Source organism: Myripristis murdjan, chromosome 24, assembly GCF_902150065.1.
Source record: "Myripristis murdjan chromosome 24, fMyrMur1.1, whole genome shotgun sequence".
Lineage (NCBI taxonomy): Eukaryota > Metazoa > Chordata > Actinopteri > Holocentriformes > Holocentridae > Myripristis > Myripristis murdjan.
In genome coordinates this window covers 14,005,183-14,026,603 of record NC_044003.1, presented here as the reverse complement: position 1 = coordinate 14,026,603, position 21,421 = coordinate 14,005,183, and the positions used below count along the sequence as shown (strand labels likewise).

Below are 21,421 nucleotides of genomic sequence, written 5' to 3'. Positions count from 1 at the left end.
TGTCATTTACTAAAGATCAAGGTGGCAGGCTGCTCTTTCCCACAAAAGCCTGGTGTTCTGCACAGGGACCGACCCTGTTTCTTTGACCACCACAAGGGCACACCTCCTTACTTCCATAAATAGCCCTACGCCCACCTGAGATGGCTGGTCTGGGGCCCCATGTCAGAGAGATGGATAGAGCAACACTAAAGAGCACTCTGTCTCCACTTAACCATGAGGATGCGTATTCCCTAATTCCCATACCCACCCGACGCTTGCCATGCTATATACCTGCAATGTTGCTCTTCGTCGAAATGCTTACATATGGTCATTAATGGACATTTTTGCTTTTACTTTTTCAAAAAAGCTGCAAGCTGGGAAATTTTAATTACCGTTTTAATAACTGTCAAAATTAATTACACCTTAGAATTGCCATAATTACTGTTCTCACTCCTGGTGTACTGTTAGTAATACGTTTCTCAAAATTAAGACTAAATTTTGCATAAGTGCCGTCTGTCCCTGATATTGTTCTGGATGCACCTCTATTTTCTTTATCTTTTTTGAAGTGGATAAAAATGCTGGAATTATTTTTTCTTTGCCAAATACACCACTTGCACTCGAAGAATAGCGCCCTTTTCCCATTTTGTGCTGTAAAGCAGTGTCCTTTCTAGCACATAGCAATCCAGTATCGAGTATTTCCTGCCAAATATTGCTCAGTGACACCCAATGGAAAACACTCCTGTAGAGTGAGACAGTCTTCTCTGTGATAGTGGCACTTGTTTATGATAATGATATTTATGTATAAAGTTAAAGGACCATATCAGTGATTTTGCATGTTTAGCATAATATTTACAAAGTGTATTTACTTCATGTTCTGCTAATCTTTTCTCAAAGCAAGCAGTCATATTTTAGACCTCAAATATGATTTTTCCTACCTTTTATCGAGCCATTAATTTCCAACTTTCAGCAACTTTCAGTCTTAAAACTTTCTTCACATCAGTATTCCATCATTGTAATAAAGTTATCCACATTAGTTTTCCTAAAAAAACAGCAGTACTGTTATATTGTGATGAGTTCCATTGCTTCTGAATGGTGACAATATTGTTAGCCACAGAAGCAGAACATAAGGTAGATGTTTCTGCCAAAAATTCAAATCTAAAAATGTTGAGAAATCTTTAGTGTCCCCACATTAGTTGCAAAATTGTATGTTGTACTGCAAATTGTGGGTAAACTGTAGTAAATGGGCCAAACATTCAAAATCAGTAGTACGGTCCTTTAATGTGGCAATGATTTCTCACATGTTAAAAGGGAGACTGGGGTAAGACGAGCCATTTTTCTTATTTAGGATCACTACATCAAGGCAATCATAGTTTTGTCGCTAACTAATATATCTGCATATATTTCAGGATGTTGTGCATCTCTTCAAACAAACAGAATGAGTGTAAACATAACTGTTTCCATAATATAGCATGTCCAAAAAAAGTGGTCTCGTGGCACAACTTACCCCGTGCATGGGGTAAGTTGAGCATAGGAGCGGGGTAAGTTGAGCCGTATCCCACCTCCATCCCACCCCTCCCTCACCTTCTCCCTCCCTAAATAACAGTCACTTCTTCACATTCATGTGTATTTTTATGTATTAAACACAGTTCAACAGGTACAATAAACAGCTGTTTTAACATGCCTTAAAGTGCGCTTGGGAAGAGAACATTAACAGCTGTGTTTTTGGAAAGAAAACACTAGAACACTAGCTTCTTGGTGTCCTTGCTGACAGTAAGGTCAGTTATGAACATATGAACGTAACACATTTGGTGGCCACGGCCACTTTTTGGTGGCCACGGCCACTATTGGCCACCACAAAACTGAGATGCATTGGATCTTCATAATATTCCACCTGTCGAGGTTGCAGGGGAATACAAATTGCTCAGACCTCCTTGCTGTACCACCAACACTGTGAGGTTTGGGGAGTTTTAGAGATTTAATATTTAACCCTCGTAAATGCTTAAGGGGTCAAAACGGCCCAAGCTGGTGGCTCAACTTACCCCTGGCCAAATGGCTCAACTTACCCCAGAGCTACCATTTTGACTTTTTTAGTCCCCACAGCTAAAATGGTGCACTTTTATGCTACGTTTATGACCTCATGTTGTAGCTCATAGATACCACAATTGATGTATAAAACAAATTTAAAATGATCTATTTTGGTTTTAACACAATTCTCATGAAACTTATGATAGACTAAATTCACTTCCAAGAGTAAAAAATGTTTTTTTTGGAAATAAATGTCTAACAACTTTACCCATGTGGTTCTTACCTTCACAGACTCAATGAAATGATGCCTTCCTCCTAAATATTTGGTCACATGATCAATATTTTTTACCGTTTCCTAGCAACAGGGGGTGGCTCAACTTACCCTTTGGCTCAACTTACCCCAGTCTCCCCTAGTGTTTAGAATGAATGAAAATGAACTAACAGGTGAAAAAGATGGCCGCAGAAAGCAATGAGTGTGACATAGGCTTTCCTAAATGGCTTCAGCTCAGCAGGCCTGTCACTGCATGCCGCATGTCGGCCCCACTTTCTCCCTGCTCTCTTTATCCACTCCAACATCCAAAGGTAGGCCACGAAATGATTCACCTTTTATGAGATTGAAAATGTCTTCAGAGGGTAAAATCAAATTGTAGAAGCCGCTTTTATCCAAAGCCCCATAATATATGATCAAGCGGATACATTTTTTTTTTTTTTTTTTTTTTTTTGGCGTAGGCTGCCTTGGGGGGAATCAATTCCTCAACCCTGGTGTCATTTACCATTGAGCTACTGTATGGTCGAGATTATTCATAGAAGGTAGCAATTTAAAGTTTGGTTCTACTTTGTTAGTTATCTCTTTTCAGCTTGCTCAGTTCATTTGTTTGCCTCAGTAGCAAGCGGGACAGCAGCGTGGCAAATACTAACAGGAGCTGGTTTATGTGGCTGTTTCTGGAACAAATTATTTTCATTGACGATTCGCTACAAGAGCTTTTCAAAGCAAACTACTCACTCCCCGATTGGACATGTTCATCCGTACTCAGTCATGTGAACTGGGGTTATACATCCTGTCAGGAAGATGGATGAGGGCTACAGCGTGGAGCACTCTGTGTCCACTTAACCGTGATGGAGGTTTATGGAGAGCTGTATCTGCACAAATCTGCCTTAACCTAAATACAGTTTATCCATGACAACCGGTTCTAAAATATGTGTGTGTGTGTGTGTGTGTGTGTGTGTGTGTGTGTTTCTCCAGGTAAGCTCCCGTCCCAGCAGTTCACAGCGGTGATCCATATGGTTACTCCTCTACAGTCCCAGGTCTGCCCCGTGGTGAAGCTCATCATTGCGGTAGCTAGGTCCAAATTTTGTGCACAGGTGAGGATCAGACACATCATTATGGTTTGTTGCTGGTGCAAAATGAACGAAAAATGAGATGTGAAATGAGATCCTTGAAAAAAAAATGAAAAGAATTACCAATCATATGCATGAGGAAGTTTTTTCGTGTGCAGCAAACTGTGCAGGGAGTATGTTCTGAGGGGACTGTGTGACAAAATTAGACTGTGTGACAAAATTATATAATTACCTAATTTTGTCACGCATGTCACTTAATATATACTGCAATATTGACTAATTTTTTACATTTTTATTGTTATTATTATCATTATTTATTTATCTACTTGTTTTTGTTCTATTTAGTTTTTGGTAAATGTTAGCTGTTGTGGCATTTTTGCACTGAACATCCCAGAGATCACTTCATCTTAAATGTGAAATGTGCCACTTCCTTACAGATGTTGTTATTATTTAGTGCATTCATAGTGTACTCAGTTTCTTTATAGTATGCTTTATGGTTTCCATTGCATTTGAAGTAAAGCCAAATCACAACCAAAATCATAATCTGGTAAAAGACAATACATTTAGCACAGTTTCTGCACAATCACATGGTGCATTTGTAGTGGTGCCACATGAACCAATGTGCTTGGAACAGATACAGAATAATGCAGGAGGGGGGGGGGGGCTCATAAGGGAAAGCATTTTTGTTTTTTATACAACAGTGAGCTAAACAACATATATAAAGTACTTCAGTAGTGCACAGGAATAGATGAGTGAAGTGTCTCACTCTTACTGGCTTCAGTGAAAACATGAATTCTGCACTGGATTACTCAGTTGAAATATTTTAGCCATTACAACAACTGATATGAACATTTAAGGCACTGACTAGTATAGAGTGATCTCTAATGAAGCCGATTATATTTTATTGTTTCATTATTGGCTGTATGTTCTTTGTCCATGTAGATTGTGGTGTTATGGAACTGTGACAAACCTTTACCTCCCAGGAACAAGTGGCCCTCCACCAGCGTGCCTCTCACTGTCATCGAAGGACAGACGAAGGTAACAGCTGATGGCTCATTGCATCTAGTGTTTAGTAAGATATAGTTTGTTGTAAGACAGCAAATGAATTTGACACAGCCTTGCTCACAGGCACATTGGCAGTGGGCGGGCTGCTCCTCCACTCCGCCAGTGATTAAAGCATCGTGCTTCTGACTTCGAGCTGGCCTCTAGCTACCTCCAAGCTAAGCTCATGCTGTTTTGTGAACTCCACGACACGGCGAATAAGTGTGAGCTTCAAAAATGTGAAGAGCAAAATTTATGTATTTCCCTAGAAGAGGGTGGTTGCTCTCTAGTTAGCAGAATAATAAAAACAATGGATCGGTTGCTTGATTGCCTGCAAGGATCATGTGCCTCAGCTCTGTTGGAGTGAAATTGATAAGGCCTGGTTAATTTGCAGCTCTGATTCACTGACAAAATGGTGTAAAACCAACCTGACAAACACAACTGTGTATGCATTCCCAGCATGTAAATAGAAAAAAAAAAAAAAATCCAATGCCTGCTTTATCTTCAATAGCAATACAATGCATCTGCAATGAGTCTGCCATTATGGAGTTTCTCCTTATGAAAAAGAATGAACTTCCATCAGGGAGTAATGCATTCAACACATTAACTGTCGCCCCAGTGTAAGCTATTTTCCCCAAGAGATTAGCAGTAGGCAATGGAAAAGCACTTCCGTCAGTTTAGAGACGAGGGATCGGAGAGCAGAAGCCTGATCACCTTTGCTCCGTAGCCTTGTGACGGTCAGAAAGTCCCCGAGGATCTGAGGCTGCACTCGGGCTCACGACGAGGTAAAATACCTGAGGCCCAGTAAGGAGCTGGACCAAGCCTCCACCTGCTAATAAAACAGACCGATTCCCCCTATTAGCAGCATGTTCCTCCTCTTCCAGCTTCCTTTCACCTGCTAATGCCAGGATAATGTCACGCAAAGTGTAAAAAATAAGTTACACTGCCACCATAAACATAAAGGCTTGTAATTGTATGTCCTCACATACATGCACATATGAGCATATCTCACAACATCTCGGTTTCAGAGATGGAGGAATTTGAAACTTTTTTTCTTTTTCTTTCCTGCATTTTACTTCTCTTCTCTTTCCAATATAAACCATTTGACCTCTTTTAACCATTTAACCTCACTCACTCTCTCTCTCACTTTCTTACTTGCTCTCTCTCTCTCTCTTTCAGTCTAGTCTTTTTTTCTCTGCTGACTACTACATCAATCCCCTCTCTTCGTCTCTCTCTCTCTCTCCCTGACCCCCCCCCCCCCCCCCCCTCCCCACCCACCCACACCCCACTCTCTCTCACTCTTGCTCCACCTCTTTGACTGTTACTGTTTCCATCAACCCTGTTTTATGTGCGTTTTGTCATATCAAATAAAAAATGCTTGATGGTAGAATGTAGTATAAAATTGTGGCTCAGGAAGCAGAGCGTTCACTTGGTAATGGGAAGATTCCTGGACTGATCCTCCAGAGAGTTTGTCAGCTTGGCATGGCAGCCTGTGCGTTCAGTGTGTGAGTGTGTGTGAGAATGGGTGAATGTAAATACACTGTAAAGCTCTTTGAGTGGTCAGCAACAGCAAAGAAACTAGTTGCTCGCAGCAACAATCAGATAATGATGACCGTTATTATGCGGCGCCCAGGGGAAGCCGTTTAATTCGCTTTAACAGATGTTATGGAAACGCATCTTAATTTGATTGTTTTTTTTTTTTTTCTTTAATGCAATTGGATTTAATTGAATTATTCACTTGCAATTAATTTGAATGTTTTCTAGAAATGAAGCTTATGTCTCTCGACTTTCTCTTCCTCTAATCCAAATTGTTTTTGTTCTTAATTGCTTCTGTTTGTTTCCGTGTAAGCGATCCCTCTTGAAAAAACAAGAACAATGTTTCCACTGCTGACAATAAAACACGTCTCAAAGGCAGTGTGTGTGTATGTGTGTCTCTGTATGTGTGTGTGTGTGTGTGTGTTTACCTCTACCAAATAGTGTCTATGGGCCTGTAATTAGTCATGTGGTTTATTGTAGTGCAGCCCAGACAGATGCTCTTCAGTGTATCTCCTTCCAAACACTCATGGTGTTTGTTCCCACTATAATAATAGAACACGTGTCACACACACGCATACGCACATACACACAAACACACACACACATGCACACGCACACACACTCACATGCACACACACTCACTCAGTTTGTCATTTGCCTTGATAGAATACAGCAGCAGAATGATGCAGTGTTGGTTTTGAAAGCTTTAATACAAAGCAGATACGCTCCTTCATCAAGCTTCTCTCTCTCTCTCTCTCTCTCTCTCTCTCGCTCGCTCGCTCTCTCTCTCCCTCACACTCTCTTTATCTCTGTCCTCTCCATATGTGGATGTGTTGTTAAGACAATAAGCGCTGTGCATGCCCACTGTTGATTAGTTACTTTGCAAACTGAGTGCAATATCCTGTGTCCCATATGCTCCCTCTTTTTTGTCGTCTTTTTTCTCACCACAGCTGTCCTTTGTGTTTTCTTCGTTCTTTTGTTTATTTCTTCAGTGGTGCTGTTTAACTTTATAATTGTTATTTTATTACAGTATAATCATAATTAATGAAAGCCCCCTTTTGTTCCGACATCTGCATGCAAGAACAGAATTAAAAAAGGAAATGTGCACTGCATGAAATGAAATACGTTCATGATATTTTTTTTTATTTTATGGATTCTACACAAAAGTACTAACAACACTACATCAGACACAAGTGAAAATCAGTGATTAACTATCAGGTAGTATTCACTACACAGCATTCATTTTCCTTTTGTAGACTACATTTAGCCTCATTCAGGCAGGCATTGGGGAAAATGTCTACACTTTGTCCCAACTCTGCATGTTAGATGCAATGTAGTTTGTTAGTGTTCTGATCTGTGTTTTAGAAAGTAAAGTAAAGGTAAAGTAATTTGTAATCTTTCTATGGAGAGAACTGCTATAATATGTTATATCCTGTGAAAAACCACCACCTTCCTTATTATTATCCTTACCAGCTTCCCTCTATAATTTAATGTGATTTAATTTTAATTTAAGTTAATCATCCCAACGCTCTGTGTCTTTCAGTTTGCAGAGCTCAAAAGGAAGTGTTGCCAATGAACTGTACCATTCATTTTTAGGAGAGGGACTGACAAACCAAATCACTTGCTGCTTGTCCTGGTGTGGTGTGTCCTGTGACCTGGACGATGTTGACTCCCCCATCAATATTGTCACATGCAGGAGTTACAGACTCCCTGCAGTTGCAGATAATATCTTGGATGTAACCTACCTTCATCAATCACCATGCATGTCTTAACCCCACACCCTGAATTTCATATTGATGATTTAATCTACAACTATCGACCTTAACTCCTTAGGTATGCATTTAAATGGTGCCAAACGACCATAAACTGTCAAGAGTTCAAAGGTCATGTAAGACCTAATAGCGAGGCCTGACTGAACATCAGTCAGGTCAAGAGGCTTACAGTGTAATTGAAGGGCTTGTCCTAAAGTTTAGAGAAGGAGGCTTGTGACCGGAAGGGCGCTGGGTCTATCCCCGGACCAGCAGGAAAAAACTGAGTGGGTGTCAGGTGGAGTCAATAAAAAGCACTCTGCCCTTAATCAGAACGGCTGAGGTGCCCTTGAGCATTGCATTTTAACCCCCAGCTGCTCAGGGTAAATAAAGGTAAAGTCAAGTCAAGAACAGGTACTGAGGATGTCAAAACTAAGCTAAGACTGAGAGCAAAGACAGTTTAGGCCTCTACAACAGCAAAGTAACAAACATATAAGCAAAAAACAAAAATAAATAAATAAATAAATAATTATGAGTTTAGTTAATGATAAGAAGTATCAAGATCAATCTGTAAATCTGCTCTGTACCTTTAGCCTGTGGTTCAACATCAAAATAATCAATGCATAAGACTTTGACAGTGTAGAGCCTTGAACACTGTTAAGATACACAGATTTGCAAAGGTGAAATCCTTGAAATTGTTGGAAGTGTAATGTGGAAAGCTATCTAGTTTCAGATTCAGATTTTTAGGTAGGCAGGAAAATTTTTGACTCAACATCCATTAGTGGTTGAGGCCGGGAGAAGTCAAATTCAACACGTCAGGTCATCAGACAAGTGGTCTGTGGAATAAACTCAACTACGATACAGCCCTGACACACTGAGTGAGACAGTGGAGAGCGGTTATGTTGTACTGCCATTTAAAAAGAAGGGCATTTTGCAAAACATTAATTACAAAAGCAACCGTGCATGCTTTTTCATGAGGAAAAAAGGAGCTATCCATAGCCTGAGCCTGTTATCAGATGATGGTGTTGCAGTTAGCTGTGTGAATTTATCTTTGAACTGTGATTCGCAGACCACGGAAAGGCTGGCTCGATATCTCCAAAGATTCCCCTTGAAGTGGCAGGAATCATAGCAAGGGAAGTGAGAGGGAAAGGCCTAAACAGAGAGAGAAAAAGATAAGGGTCAAGCCATTGAACTGCAGGGCATCTCAGTGGGACCTTATCTCTGTCCAGAGGTAGAAGGCATTGACACCAGCCAGAGGGACGGGGGGCGAGCACCAGACAGGTAGATACATACAGATTGTAGGGTTCAGTCGATAGGGGTTTTGAACACCAGAGCCAATGCTGATATATATATATTTTTTTGTTTGTTTGTTTGTTTTTTTTTTGGTCTAAAAATGTCACAAAGCTGTAAGCATTCATTGTTTCCCTCAGAATTTTACAGCGGGCAGGGTTCACATTTTGCGCTGCCCTCTTGGCCAGATGTTTCTTTAATCTCAGGGAGATTCACCTGGTTAAATAAAGGTTAAAAATCAAGCCTCTGAAACAGTTACAGTTTACAACCGCAAACACATTAGAAACACAATCAAACGATGTAATCACAGACTCACATTCTAATTCATTCAAGTTAAGGCCTTCTCACAAACAGTCAATACAGCATTGATCAATTCTACCGTAAATATGAAGCCCATTATAAGTCAAACACATATAAAGGTTTTTTTTTTTCCATACATGTGCTGGTTTCGCTTAACTTGGTTTGATTTGGCACTGGGATTTGCATTTCCATTAGAACAGGTGATGATGACACCGACGCCCTCTTTCAGCAGCAGTTGTCGGTAGCCAGTGACTTCTCATCATGGATTTTCAGGCTGTTGATTTTGCTCGGCATCTACCATTTACTGCCTCAAAAACAAAGACGGGATGATGAGATTGAACTAGAGGATGACATTATCATCTGAAGCCCATCAGATGAAGTCAGATGAAGGCCATCTGATATCATCCCAACGCACCTGGAGGCAGGCACGACTCGGCAGGAAAACGCAAATCACTGTGGCCAAAAGTGCCAGTAGAAAAAAAAAAAAAAAAAACAATAAACAGGTTAAGAAATGTGAGAACAAGTACCCTGAAGTCTTTTTGAGCAATTTAGCAATCGTGCTTATCTTAATTAGATATACTGTATATTCTTTTTTTGTCAGTACTGATTATTATTATTATTAGTTGTGAGTATACTTGATTTCTTTCTCTCAGACACGTCAGTCAGCTCATTTAATTGAAAAGAAAGTAGAAATTAGCCTAGCTGCATCAGTTGCATTCCCTTGAAAGTTCATTTTGATCATTTTAAAGGTTGAGTGGCCAAATTAAATGAAAAATAGGGGCAATTTACTTAGCAGACTTAAATTTTTTCAAAGATCTACTTTGGAGACATTTATTTAGTTTATTTAGATTAGCTTTTTAGTTTAAGAGGGAAAATGTATTTTGCAGCCAGGTGTAAAAACATCTCAAACACAGCAATATGCACAACACACACACATGCACACGCACACACACACATACATAGTCCACATTACATCACATTATATTTATGTTTACGTTATTTCAAAATAAAAGCAAGCTCAATAAAGCTATGGCTATGATACTCAGAGTTGAGTGGGTGGTCTGGTGGTCAGTATCGACCTCAGTGTCCGCTTGACTTGACAAATAAGAATATCATTTAGACAACATCAACCACCTTCACAATATTATTTTGAGCTTGTTCTTATTCTGACCACTTAACCTGCCAAACCACAGTCTGCTTTTCTGACGCCAAGCAATTGTGGAAAAAGTTTAAACAGATTTGATAAGTGTAGAAACAACTTACAAAGTTCTTGTCCATGTTAAAAAAAAAATAATTTCCTTAAAAAAGATAGGCAGTACAATGCTTGTGAATGAATGATAAAAAGAAGTTTGTGTTTATCCATTTATATTTTTCCCTATTTAACTCTGCCAATAACCTTTACCTCTGCAGAAACTCCCAAAATAAAACTGTGATCTTTGGCACTACCCACTAATCTCAACCAGCGAGATTATTTCTGCCTCTGGATTGGCACTGCCTCTGAATTAAAACTGCTGTAACAATATGTGTTTAATGGATAAATTTAACATGAGGACCTCCATCCATAATTCTCCTCTTTCTCTTGTTTCAACTACAACCCAATATCAGTGTTTTCATGGCGGTGGGTGTTTCAGACCCTCTTCTTTACAGCTTAGCAGAATAAATTCTCTGTTTCTAAACATTTTCTCCAGAAACATCTGAATAATTCACACTCTAATTACAAGTCAGTAATATCATTAGCAGCCGTCTTTAGGCTAATGGATCAAGATTTACAATACTTCCTGTTCGGCCAGCCTGACAATTGATTAAAGCTCACACATGTTTGATCGGTAAGCACACAGCACGGCCTTTGATTTCTCCTGGATTTTAACTCTGTGGAGAAATGTTTGTTGGGATTTTCTGGGCTTTTGTACTTTGAAAAGTGCTTATTGAAAAAGCGAGCAAGTTTTTTTCTGATACCGTAGAAAATCAAGGATCTGAACCAAAAAGGCTTGAGGCCGACACCCGTTCACTTCATTGATGAGAAGCCACACCCACTGCCTGCTGAGCGACTGTTGGGGAAGACTTGCAGCCTCATTGGCATGACGGCTGCCCCATTGTCAATAACTTCCTGGTTTGATGAATGAGCTGGCCAATAGGATTGAAGAAGGGAGTGTTCAGTGTTTCACATTGGCAGAAACACAAACACACACACACACACACACACACACACTAAATACGCTCAGTGAAAAGTTGTGATTTAATGAATGTTAGGGCATTAATTAATCAAAATGAGGGAACAATATGTGTGTTATATAAAAATGTATGCATGAGGTCTGTCTATATTCACTATGGCAACAAAATGTGTTTTTTGTTTGTTTGTTTGTTTGTTTGTTTGTTTGTTTGTTTGTTTGTTTTGTTTTGTTTTTGTATTTGTATTTTTTTTTCCTGTAGTCAATACTGGGCACTGTATAAAGATGGGCACACACACACACACACAACAGGGTGACAGCAGTGGGTAGCAGAGTGATGGTTTCTCTATATCTGAGCCATGATGACAAACCAAACAAACAGGAGTGTGTATTATCGAGTACCAAATTCACACACACACACACACACACACACACACACACACACACACACACACACGTTCATAAGACAGATATAGGTTGTTTGCTTCAGGGCTGCACAACAGACTTTGGAATTCTTCATCCAAAAGTAAATTGAGGCAATAAACCATTTTCTGCAGGGATAATCAGTAAACAAGTGCTGAGGCATCTGCAAAATGCAATTATGTTTCTGTGTCAGTGGAGGTTGGAGATGAAGAGATGGAATGCATTGTTCATCTGTTCAAACTGAGTGGAAAAGCAACAGGTTTCAGCAACATTTAGAGAACCCTCTAAATGTAAAACAGGGGAAAACAGCCGGACCTCGATTATCCAACCGGTCAAATGCACAGCCTCTTCGTTTTTTTTTTTTTTTTTTTTTTTTTCCTCCCCACTACAAACTGTGCGCTACTCTTCAGTAGCCTACTGATCTAATCCTGCTGTTGTTACAGTATTGCACTTCAGTAAATCAATCCGTTATTCACTGGTTAGTTTGTGTCTGTGCGTGCGTCACTGCAAGTGGTTTCATATTGTCACAAAAAGTTTGCAAACAACTGCTGTTTTTTTTTGGTTTTGTTTTGTTTCACTGGCAGACCTGCATATTTGTCATTTCAGACCTAATGTTTGTGCTGCTTTAAAGGCTATTTGTTCTTCGTTAAATGAGTCTATTATTTATTGCTCAGTTTTTTTTTTTCCTGCATGCCACAATAACTGATTTCTTTGATGCTGCTGTTGTCTCAAAGTGTTTTGCAGAAACCTGTAATTTAATTGCCAGGACTATCTGTTACGTGGTTTAAAGGCTATTTGTACTTCAAAAGTGTTTGGAAGCTGTTAATAATATATTACATTAAAAAGATTGTTTTGCCTTAAAAGTTTAGCTGCATGTCACTCATGTGTCAGCTATCCAAAATACATTAATTTTCAAGGGGTTGGGCTAATTTAAGTTCTGCTGTAGCCCACTTGCATCATCTATTTATTTATTTATTTTGATTGATTGATTGATTTTTGATCATAGTCCTTTCTTTTGTCAAGATAAGAAAAAAAAAACTGTTGAGGGTTACAGCGGAAAAAGACAAATCTGTGCTTGTACCAAGGCCTTTGGGACTGTAGGGACATTACTTGTTTCTGTCCAAAATTCAAGGCCTCTGTTTACAAAAAAAAAAAAAAAAAAAAAAAAAAAAAAAAAGGAAGAGACATATTGTTGATTTGAAAGCAACCGATCAACCATAGGCCTAACTCAGGCTGATCTCCCTTCAGATAGTTTCCCTTCACTCCAAATCAACAACTAAAATCATCCCTTAATCTTGGGTTTGTGGCCCTAATGTCTGAACACTTTGGTATTTTGATGTGCGCCATGTGTCCCATTCTTGTTCTCACATTTTAGTCTTGTTCTTCAGCAGCCGTTCAAGCTGACCACAGGACTGAGACTCAACCTCAACCCTCGAAAACTACTGAAGAAAGTGCTTTTTGCTAAATGCTCCTGTGTTTGCAGCCAACATTAGATCCCTTTTTGTGTTTTTTCTCTTGTTTACTCCACTTGATCAGAAACTCTTTTGGGTCTATTCTGCGCTGCTCCTGACTGGTTCCCTTCATACCTCACTGCTAAAATTCAATTTTCTTGATTTGCTTTGCTTTGCTTTGGTCTGTGAAGATTTGACAGGGAGAATGTAGTGTTTGGAGAGAAAGGCACTGGTGTACCTGCACTTTGCATTTTGTCAGAGTCAGAGCTACTTTAGATGATGCTCAGGTATGAGGTGAGAGTTAATTTGCACGATAGATGATTGTACCACACGCAGAATTTCCCCACAGAGATAAGAAAGTATAGTGCATCAATCAGTCAGTGAGCAGAGACAAAGAACCCTCCTTTCTTTCTTTCTTTCTTTTTTCTTTTCTTTCTTCCTTTTTTTTTGGTTAAATAACATCAGACTGATGTCCAGAGAAAGGACATTAAGACAAAAAATAGTTCTTATGAAACCTAGTCGTCTTGCTGCTCAGAGAAAAACATACAGAATCAAAAGTCCAAAGCAACTGGGAAAATGAATGGGATCTTTACTTGGTGAACCGTAAAAATAGCCCCACTCGCTTCACGGCTCTATTCCTCTTTAGACTGTGGCCTCACCTGGTCAAAATGCAGCTACAAGACATGTTGTGTCTTGAGTGGGAGGCATGACTTATCATCATTATCACCATCACTCCAGCCACCCACACATAGAACCGATGGATGGATTCAGACCCTGGAAAGTTTAGGAAAGTTCTTTGTAGGATGTTTTTTTTTCCCTCTGTTGTAGTAAATAAGACAAGTTCAGGGAAAGAAGAATTAGAATGAGCACTCATAGGTAGTGTAGTGTAAGTTCAGTTTATTGTCTGACACATTTCAGCTATAAACCATCGTCAGCATACAAAGGTGAACATCACAGATTGACTCCAACTGTATTTGATAGTGTAATTTTTCTAGTATAAATGAATATACATCTGTTTTGCCATCTGTTTCATTAATACTGCTGTTAATGCATTAATTGTATTGATGTATTAAAGTTACACACTCTCTCTCTCTCTCTCTCCCTCTCTCTCTCCCTCTCTCTCTCTCTCTCTGCCCCCCCAGACTATGAGCAGTCGTTTTTTCCCCCATGATGTCATCCTCACTGATGCCATTCTCAGTCTGGATGAGGACTCCGTTCTCTCAACCAATGAGGTGAGCCACTGATGCCTTATCAGCCAATGAGGCGAGACCACGATGCTTTATCAACCAGTGAGCCGCGACACTGATGCTTTATCAACAAAATGAGGCGAGGGAGTCATCCGGCGTCAGGATCAGAGGCGACAGACGGCTCGCAGCTTTTCTACAGTCTGAGCGTACACAGCTACACCTGCAAGCTCAGATTCAGAGCTTTGCCAAAATAATCAAACCCCCTTCAGTTTTTTGCACATCGTGTTGTGACAATGCTATTTAAAACAGATGTTTTGGGAATTTCAGTATGGAAAACACTTCACTCCAGTGATCATCAACCAGTGACCTGTGTTACGCTTTTGTACAAGCCTATTTATTTTATATTTTGAGGGAAAATATGTCGGTTGCACTGTGTCACACATAATACAGATGTAATTGTGGACTGATTTTTAGAGGTGTGATCAATTAATAGTCACTATGAGCACTGTAATTAGGCAGAGCCCTGCGTAATGGCTATGTGTAGTGACACAATGGTGGCCAGTGCAAGACTACCAAGTTTTGGGAGGGTCAGTGCATAATTAAAAACTTTAACCAACACTGGTATAACCTCCTGCAAAGCATTTTCTGGAATCCTCTCTGTCCTGTGGGGGATTTATTATTATTTTTGAGGTTTCTTACAGTATCACATATTTTCTTTATGTGAAATTGGTCTTAACTCTTCAGATGCCCCCTGTCAGTTTTTTTTTTTTTTTTTTTTTTGCTCCCTATGAAGTCAGAGTCCAAGTTGTCATACAGATTTTTCTAGTGGGCTGCAGAAGCTTCTGCTATATCTTTTGGATGTGCCATTATTTTCTTAGAATTATGGTGTATTATTATTATTTTTTTTAAACCATCCTATTCGAGTGGTACTTGTATTGCTGAAATTGCTTTTCTGAGAGCATTTTTTAGTCTGGATTTTATTTCTATTATTCATTCCTCTAATTGCAGCTTTACCTCCCTCCCATAAAGTTGATGGTGATACTTTAGCGTCATCATTTAGTTGGGAATATTTCTTTAAATCCTGCTTTAGTTCTTTTATCACCCTCTCAAATAGAATTTAGACATTAAGTCGCCAGCGTTTAAAAGATATTAATTTTTCATATCTACAGTTAGCATAGAATAGAAGGTGAAATCCTTCCCTCTAGGATTACCGTGCCTCCATGCATCAGTGAAACCTCCTTTAAAACATTATTTAGCTCTCTGGATTTTTAGGCGGTGGCCCTTGATCTGCTGGTGGTTAATCTAATTTACCATTCAGCACAGTATTAAAGTCCCCTCCCATTAGTATCATCTCCTTTCTGTTACTGCCAATTTTATTTACTATATTTATGAAAAACCCATGGAGCCAACAACTGTTATCTTCCCATTTTATCTTTAATAATTTTTCTCTGGGGTACATGATCCTGTTTTAGTGATTAAAATTGCTACACCTCTTTTCATGCCATAGAATGCATCAAGAAATTGCTCTACCTATTCTCTTTTTAGCTTTTAACAAATCTTTTTAGTGATAACATCTTCAACCAAGCGAGTTTCCTCTATTAAAGCTTAGTGATATCATCCTTCCTTCATCTAGTTTCTAATTCAAAACTTCAGCACCTAAAGTGAATCAGAAGTTCAATTTAGGTAGTCTTGGTGCTCAGTGATTAACAGCAAGTGTCATAACCAAAATAACGTAATCAAAAATAGACATCTCCTTTTGAACTATTATATGGAAACAAACTAAAAGAACTCCCCCAAACTGAAAGAGCGCTCAAACAGGCCATGAATTCTTTTGGGGAAATGGGACCAAGTGCATATATATCGGCCCACATGATATATACTGACTTGCTGTCTGGTCTAACTTAGGCTGTAAAGCAAATGAGCTACATGTGTGAAACATGTGGCTCAATCTATGACCCGACTACATGAAATTCATGTCCTACATGTACTTGAGCTGACATTTTTCAACTCTTTTTTTCGTTTACCAGTGCTGAAAAAAAAAATATTACTTTTCCTTTTGTGAGGAATATGCTTTGAACTAGCTCTATTTAACTGCATTATTTATGTTTGGCAGAATTGCTCGTTGCCTAAGTTTCTGCCAAGACCAAGGCTTATTTATGTATGTCAAATATTATTATTATTATTATTATTATTTTTGGTCTTTACTTGAGGACCTCCTGAACTCTCTTCCATGCGAGATTGACACTGCTTTAAAGAATAATCCTTATAGTATTTATCACTTACCATAACACTGTCCTTACATGAACCACTAAACACTCTCTTAACATACCATCTGAGTCATGCGGTGCCAAAGATGGCAATTTAGTCCAAACAGAGCAATGGAGTTGAAATAAACACTCAAACTGGATTCCTATTCTTTGAAATTTTCCACAAAAACTTCTAAAATGTTTTTTTCAGCTCGATGGAGTACTTTGCCAAGAACTCTCATTAACAAACCTGAATAAATGCATTTTGAAATAACTTTAGAGCACAAGGGGTCTGAATAGTTATGCAAGACACCGTATATTGTCACCCACTACTTTCTTTGTTAAGATGTGACTAGAGAGAGTCTCTGTCTACCTGCACAAGGACTTCAGACTGTGCTGTCGCTTTACAAAATGATGCAGTATTATGCAGTGATACATCAGGGAGACAGACTGCTTTTAGAAGACTGTACTTTCAGGTACACATGAGGAAAGGCCAAAAGCACAAGATTTTTGGAAGCGAGCACAGTAGTTGTGCGGACTCTTTCTCTTTTCAGTTTTAGTTTTACACAAACATTTCTCGGAGGAAATGTTAGAAATAAGATCCTTGGTGGAGTTTGGTGGTAATGGGCGGGACCAAAGAGCCACGGTTTTTCTGGTAAAGTTAGACTGAAGACCAGTGAGAGAGGCACTGATCAAAGATTATATGAACCCATAGTTGTATAGCCTGTCTGCATTTTTTATGTTTAAGCTTACAGCAAAAACTGTTTCTTCAGTGAAATGAGGCAGTCACCATTTAGCGTTGAAATGCTCCCAAGTCAGGTAATACATGCTTCAAATTCCCCACGATTTGAGTTTAAATTCAATTACTTCGTGTGTCATGCTTACTTTTTAGGAGTCAGTTCCTCTCTATGTTTCACTGACCTTTTGTGTGATTTAGTGCCTTAACATTTTTGACTGCCACTGTGCTGTTGAATGTATGAAGATGCCTTTCAAATTCAAAATAAAAACATTTGATCACAAAAAAAAAAAAAAAAAAACGATTCTCTGAGCTTGATGATGTGAGGAAAGTTTGCAGATACAAAACTTATCCATAAGTTTTAAAATAGCTCCAATCGCTGATCTTTTAGCGACAAAGATAGCTGGAGAAGACACTGAAATGAAAGCAGGGATTTATTAAAGACTGAGCCATTTGTTTTGCTTTATTTTCTGTTCTTTTAACCGAGGGAGCCACATTGAGATTGCTAACATCAATATTTTAGAGACTGGGTGAGGAGCTGCACAGCAAGGATGAGCACAATCCCATTTTGAATCAGATTACTTGTGTCATGTGCGTTCTTGTAGTAGATGATGCTAAGATTGCTTTTTTTAATTGGTTTAGTCTTCCGGTTTGACTCTTGATGCGGGGAATGCCAGTATGTGACAGCTAACACAAGCTTGATATGTATTTTTGAAGTGGTAATAGAGGTTATTTACTGGGATATTGTTTATAAAAATTAGACCAAGCTTTGCAAAAATCAAACGTCTTTTTTCAGGTCCCGTTTTTCAGGGATATATGTTTTATCTACAATCAATTTACAGTCTACAATTACCCTTTAGCAGTCAGGTTTATTAAGGTCTCCTCCTTACTTGCAGAGAAAAAAAAATCCTTCAGTGGCGAACAGTGCTTTAACCTTCATTATCTCTCATCCCAGTGCATTTAGTGTAATTTACCCCCTGCTGCCTTTTAAAGTTTGATCAGTGCTTCAAAAGTTAAACTGTTGTGTAATGAGATTCATCTGAAGGTGTTTTATTGAAGTTTTGGCTTGCAGCAACAAACTCTGTCTCTCCTGAATGCTGTCATTTTCTGAGTGTAAAAACTGTCTTGGCAGTTCTTAAAAACCTACATTAATAAAGCCCAAAGGAAAGGAGAGGAGAGGAAAGGAAGGGAAAGGAAAGGAAAGGAAAAAAAGAAGGCAGGGGAAAGGAGAAGATTGGAGGATGAAAGGAAAGGAAAGGAAAGGAAAGGAAAGGAAATGAGAAAAAGAGGACGTTGTCCTCTGTTGTCTGCTGTCCCAGTTTGTCCCTATCTCCCTGTCTCTGTCTCCTTGTCTCTCTCTCTCCCCTCCCACCCAACCGGTAGAGGTAGATGACCGTCCACCCTGAGTCTGGTTCTACCTGAGGGTTCTTCCCGTTAAAGGGGAGTTTTACCTTTCCACTGTCGCCAAGAGCATGCTCAGGAGGGAATCTGTTGGGTTTCTTGTTTCTCTACTATAATTTGTAGAGCGTGGTCTTTACCTGCTCTACCTGTAAAGCGTCATGAGATAACTTCTGTTGTGATTTGACGCTATATAAATAAAGTTTGATTGATTGAGTTTGATTGATTGAAAGAAGAGAAGATTAGAGGAGGAAAGGAAAGGAAAGGAAATGAGAGGAAAGGAAAGGAAAGGAAAGGAAAGGAAAGGAAAGGAAAGGAAAGGAAAGGAAAGGAAAGGAAAGGGAAAGGAGGAAAGGAAAGGAAAGGAAAGGAAAGGAAAGGAAAGGAAAGGAAAGGAAGGAAAGGAAAGGAAAGGAAAGGAAAGGAAAGGAAAGGAAATGAGAGGAAAGGAAAGGAAAGGAAAGGAAAGGAAAGGAAAGGAAAGGAAAGGAGAAAGAGGAGGGAATGATAAGCGATAGAGGGGGATAGGAGCAGAAAAACAGAGTGAAGTTGGTGTAATGAAAAACAGAGAGCTTTCAAAGGCCCAGGAGTTTTGTGCGAGCCATTACCTCTCTGTCTCCATCTCTCTCTTACTGATCATTAGACTGTCAAAACATGGAGCACCTCTTTGATTAAAGTTTCACATCTTACTGAATAGAAACGATAGGGGAAATACCCCAGTGGTTTGTTGCACCGACAGTTGTTTAAGAACAAATTAGAAACCAGTGAATTGACTAAAGCACTGTCAGGAGAGCTAATGCTGTGTCTGTTCTTTTTTAATCAAGACTTTGACATGTTAGCAGAGTTAGCAGAGTCTGCAGGTAGAAGTGTATGGAAATATTGGCAACGTTTGATAAGAAAAAGCTTTGATCTTGCACAATTGCTTGTGCTTCTTTTTCTTTGGTCCACTGCACCTCTGTACGTGCAAAACCTCACATCGATTTATACAAAGTTATCAGTGTACAGCCAAGTTCATTTTCAGAAATTGTTTAAATCTTTCATCAGGATTTCATTCTGGGAAGGTAAATCTGTCATGGTCGACATCACCCGGCCAGTAGGCTTTATGCTGATATTAAATGTCTAAAAATCTTGAAGTAGGAATTCTCTGTGTTCTCAATCAGGGATTCTCAACAGCCAGTGATTGTTTTTATGGTACAAACCCCAAATCGATCCACATTAAGGCCCAGGTCCTGATTTGGTCAGGTTTTGTTCCAGGGATTCATGTGCAAAAAGTTTTGTTGTTAATGTAGAACTAAAATGTAGGGCTGGCATAAAAGTGATGATAGCGATTGTGTATGATGCCCTTGAGGACCACTGTGACCCCCTCAAGGAGTCCCAGAACATCCACAAGGGCCCTATTGGGTCCCCAGACCCCACTTTGAGAAACCTAAGCCTAACAGTAACTCGCCCAGGCCCTATGAAAATGATTTATGTTAAGTAAAGGATGGGTTTTCATTGAATGTGGCCTTCTCCCTCTACATGAGCCTCTTTATGGATTCTATTTATAAACACTCTGAGCAGGACTGCTGATCTCGACTCCTGGAAATATGTTCTACATTGATTTATGATTCAAATTTCAGCTTTTGTGTGTAAAATTGGCTTCTCCGTCTGTCAGGTTTTAGCACAGATCCTTCAGTCAGGCATAATCACTGACTGTCTCCAATTATTACTCAACATCTTGGTCAGATATCCATCCCTTTTTGTATTGACAAGAATAAATACCTGTAAGCAAAATATTGGACTGAGTTATGAGCTGCACTGAAGGAGCTTTTACAGTTCCTGTAATACGCAGGAACTAATCTCAAAAGCATTTCATACAGAAATGAAAAATGAAATCAAATAATAAATCAACAAGGCACTAAGTAGAGCGCAGACCCCTGCCAAGGTTAGAGCAGGGAGTTAAGGCTGTGTGTGCCCCTTTCAACAATGATGATGTCATAGGAGACACCTTTTCAGCCAATCAGCAGGGAAAATCAGTCAGTGCCACCTTGGCCCATGACCAGTCTGCCCACTGGGTCCCATGATGCTGTATGATTATATTTGGAAACTGCGGTCCCCTTTTTGTGAATGATGTTGTCATGAGACAGCAACATTATGAGTAGCAGTCATATTTTACAAATGATGGCTGTGCGAGCAGAGCTAGTTCAGTCAAAAAACTTTCCAGGTGCCATCAGCTTATTGGTTCCTGACTGGCGCACATTTCATAGTTAACCAATCATTGTCTTGCTCCCTAAATTCAAAGCCTTTTAAAAGTCAGCTTACCTCAAGTCCCGCTGCCCCGCCGCTGCTTCTTGATATCCATTCTCTTACCGCTATCCGGCTGATTGTACCGCTTGATGTGTTGTGTCCTGACACTCTATACAGCTTACAAAGTTAAAATGACCCCTAACCTTTCTGCTCTCGACATGTCTTTTTCAAGAGTTTCGGGCATTTTAAGTCAAAGTGAAATGAACAAGAGAGGGCCTAATTTGAGATGCCAAATCCGTGCTCCCACTTGATTGGAGAGACCTCACAAG

The 21,421-nt window shown here is 39.4% G+C and overlaps 1 protein-coding gene across 2 annotated transcripts in view; it reads left to right on the top strand.

The window, feature by feature from the left end:
* LOC115356151 (exostosin-1-like) overlaps positions 1-21,421 on the top strand; it is a 257,153-nt gene that overhangs the window by 225,390 nt on the left and 10,342 nt on the right. For both annotated transcript variants that reach the window (XM_030047193.1, XM_030047192.1), the window contains 3 exons: positions 3,248-3,366; positions 4,285-4,380; positions 14,442-14,531. In XM_030047193.1, coding sequence (XP_029903053.1) covers positions 3,248-3,366; positions 4,285-4,380; positions 14,442-14,531 — 305 coding nt within the window. The remainder of the gene's footprint in view (positions 1-3,247; positions 3,367-4,284; positions 4,381-14,441; positions 14,532-21,421) is intronic.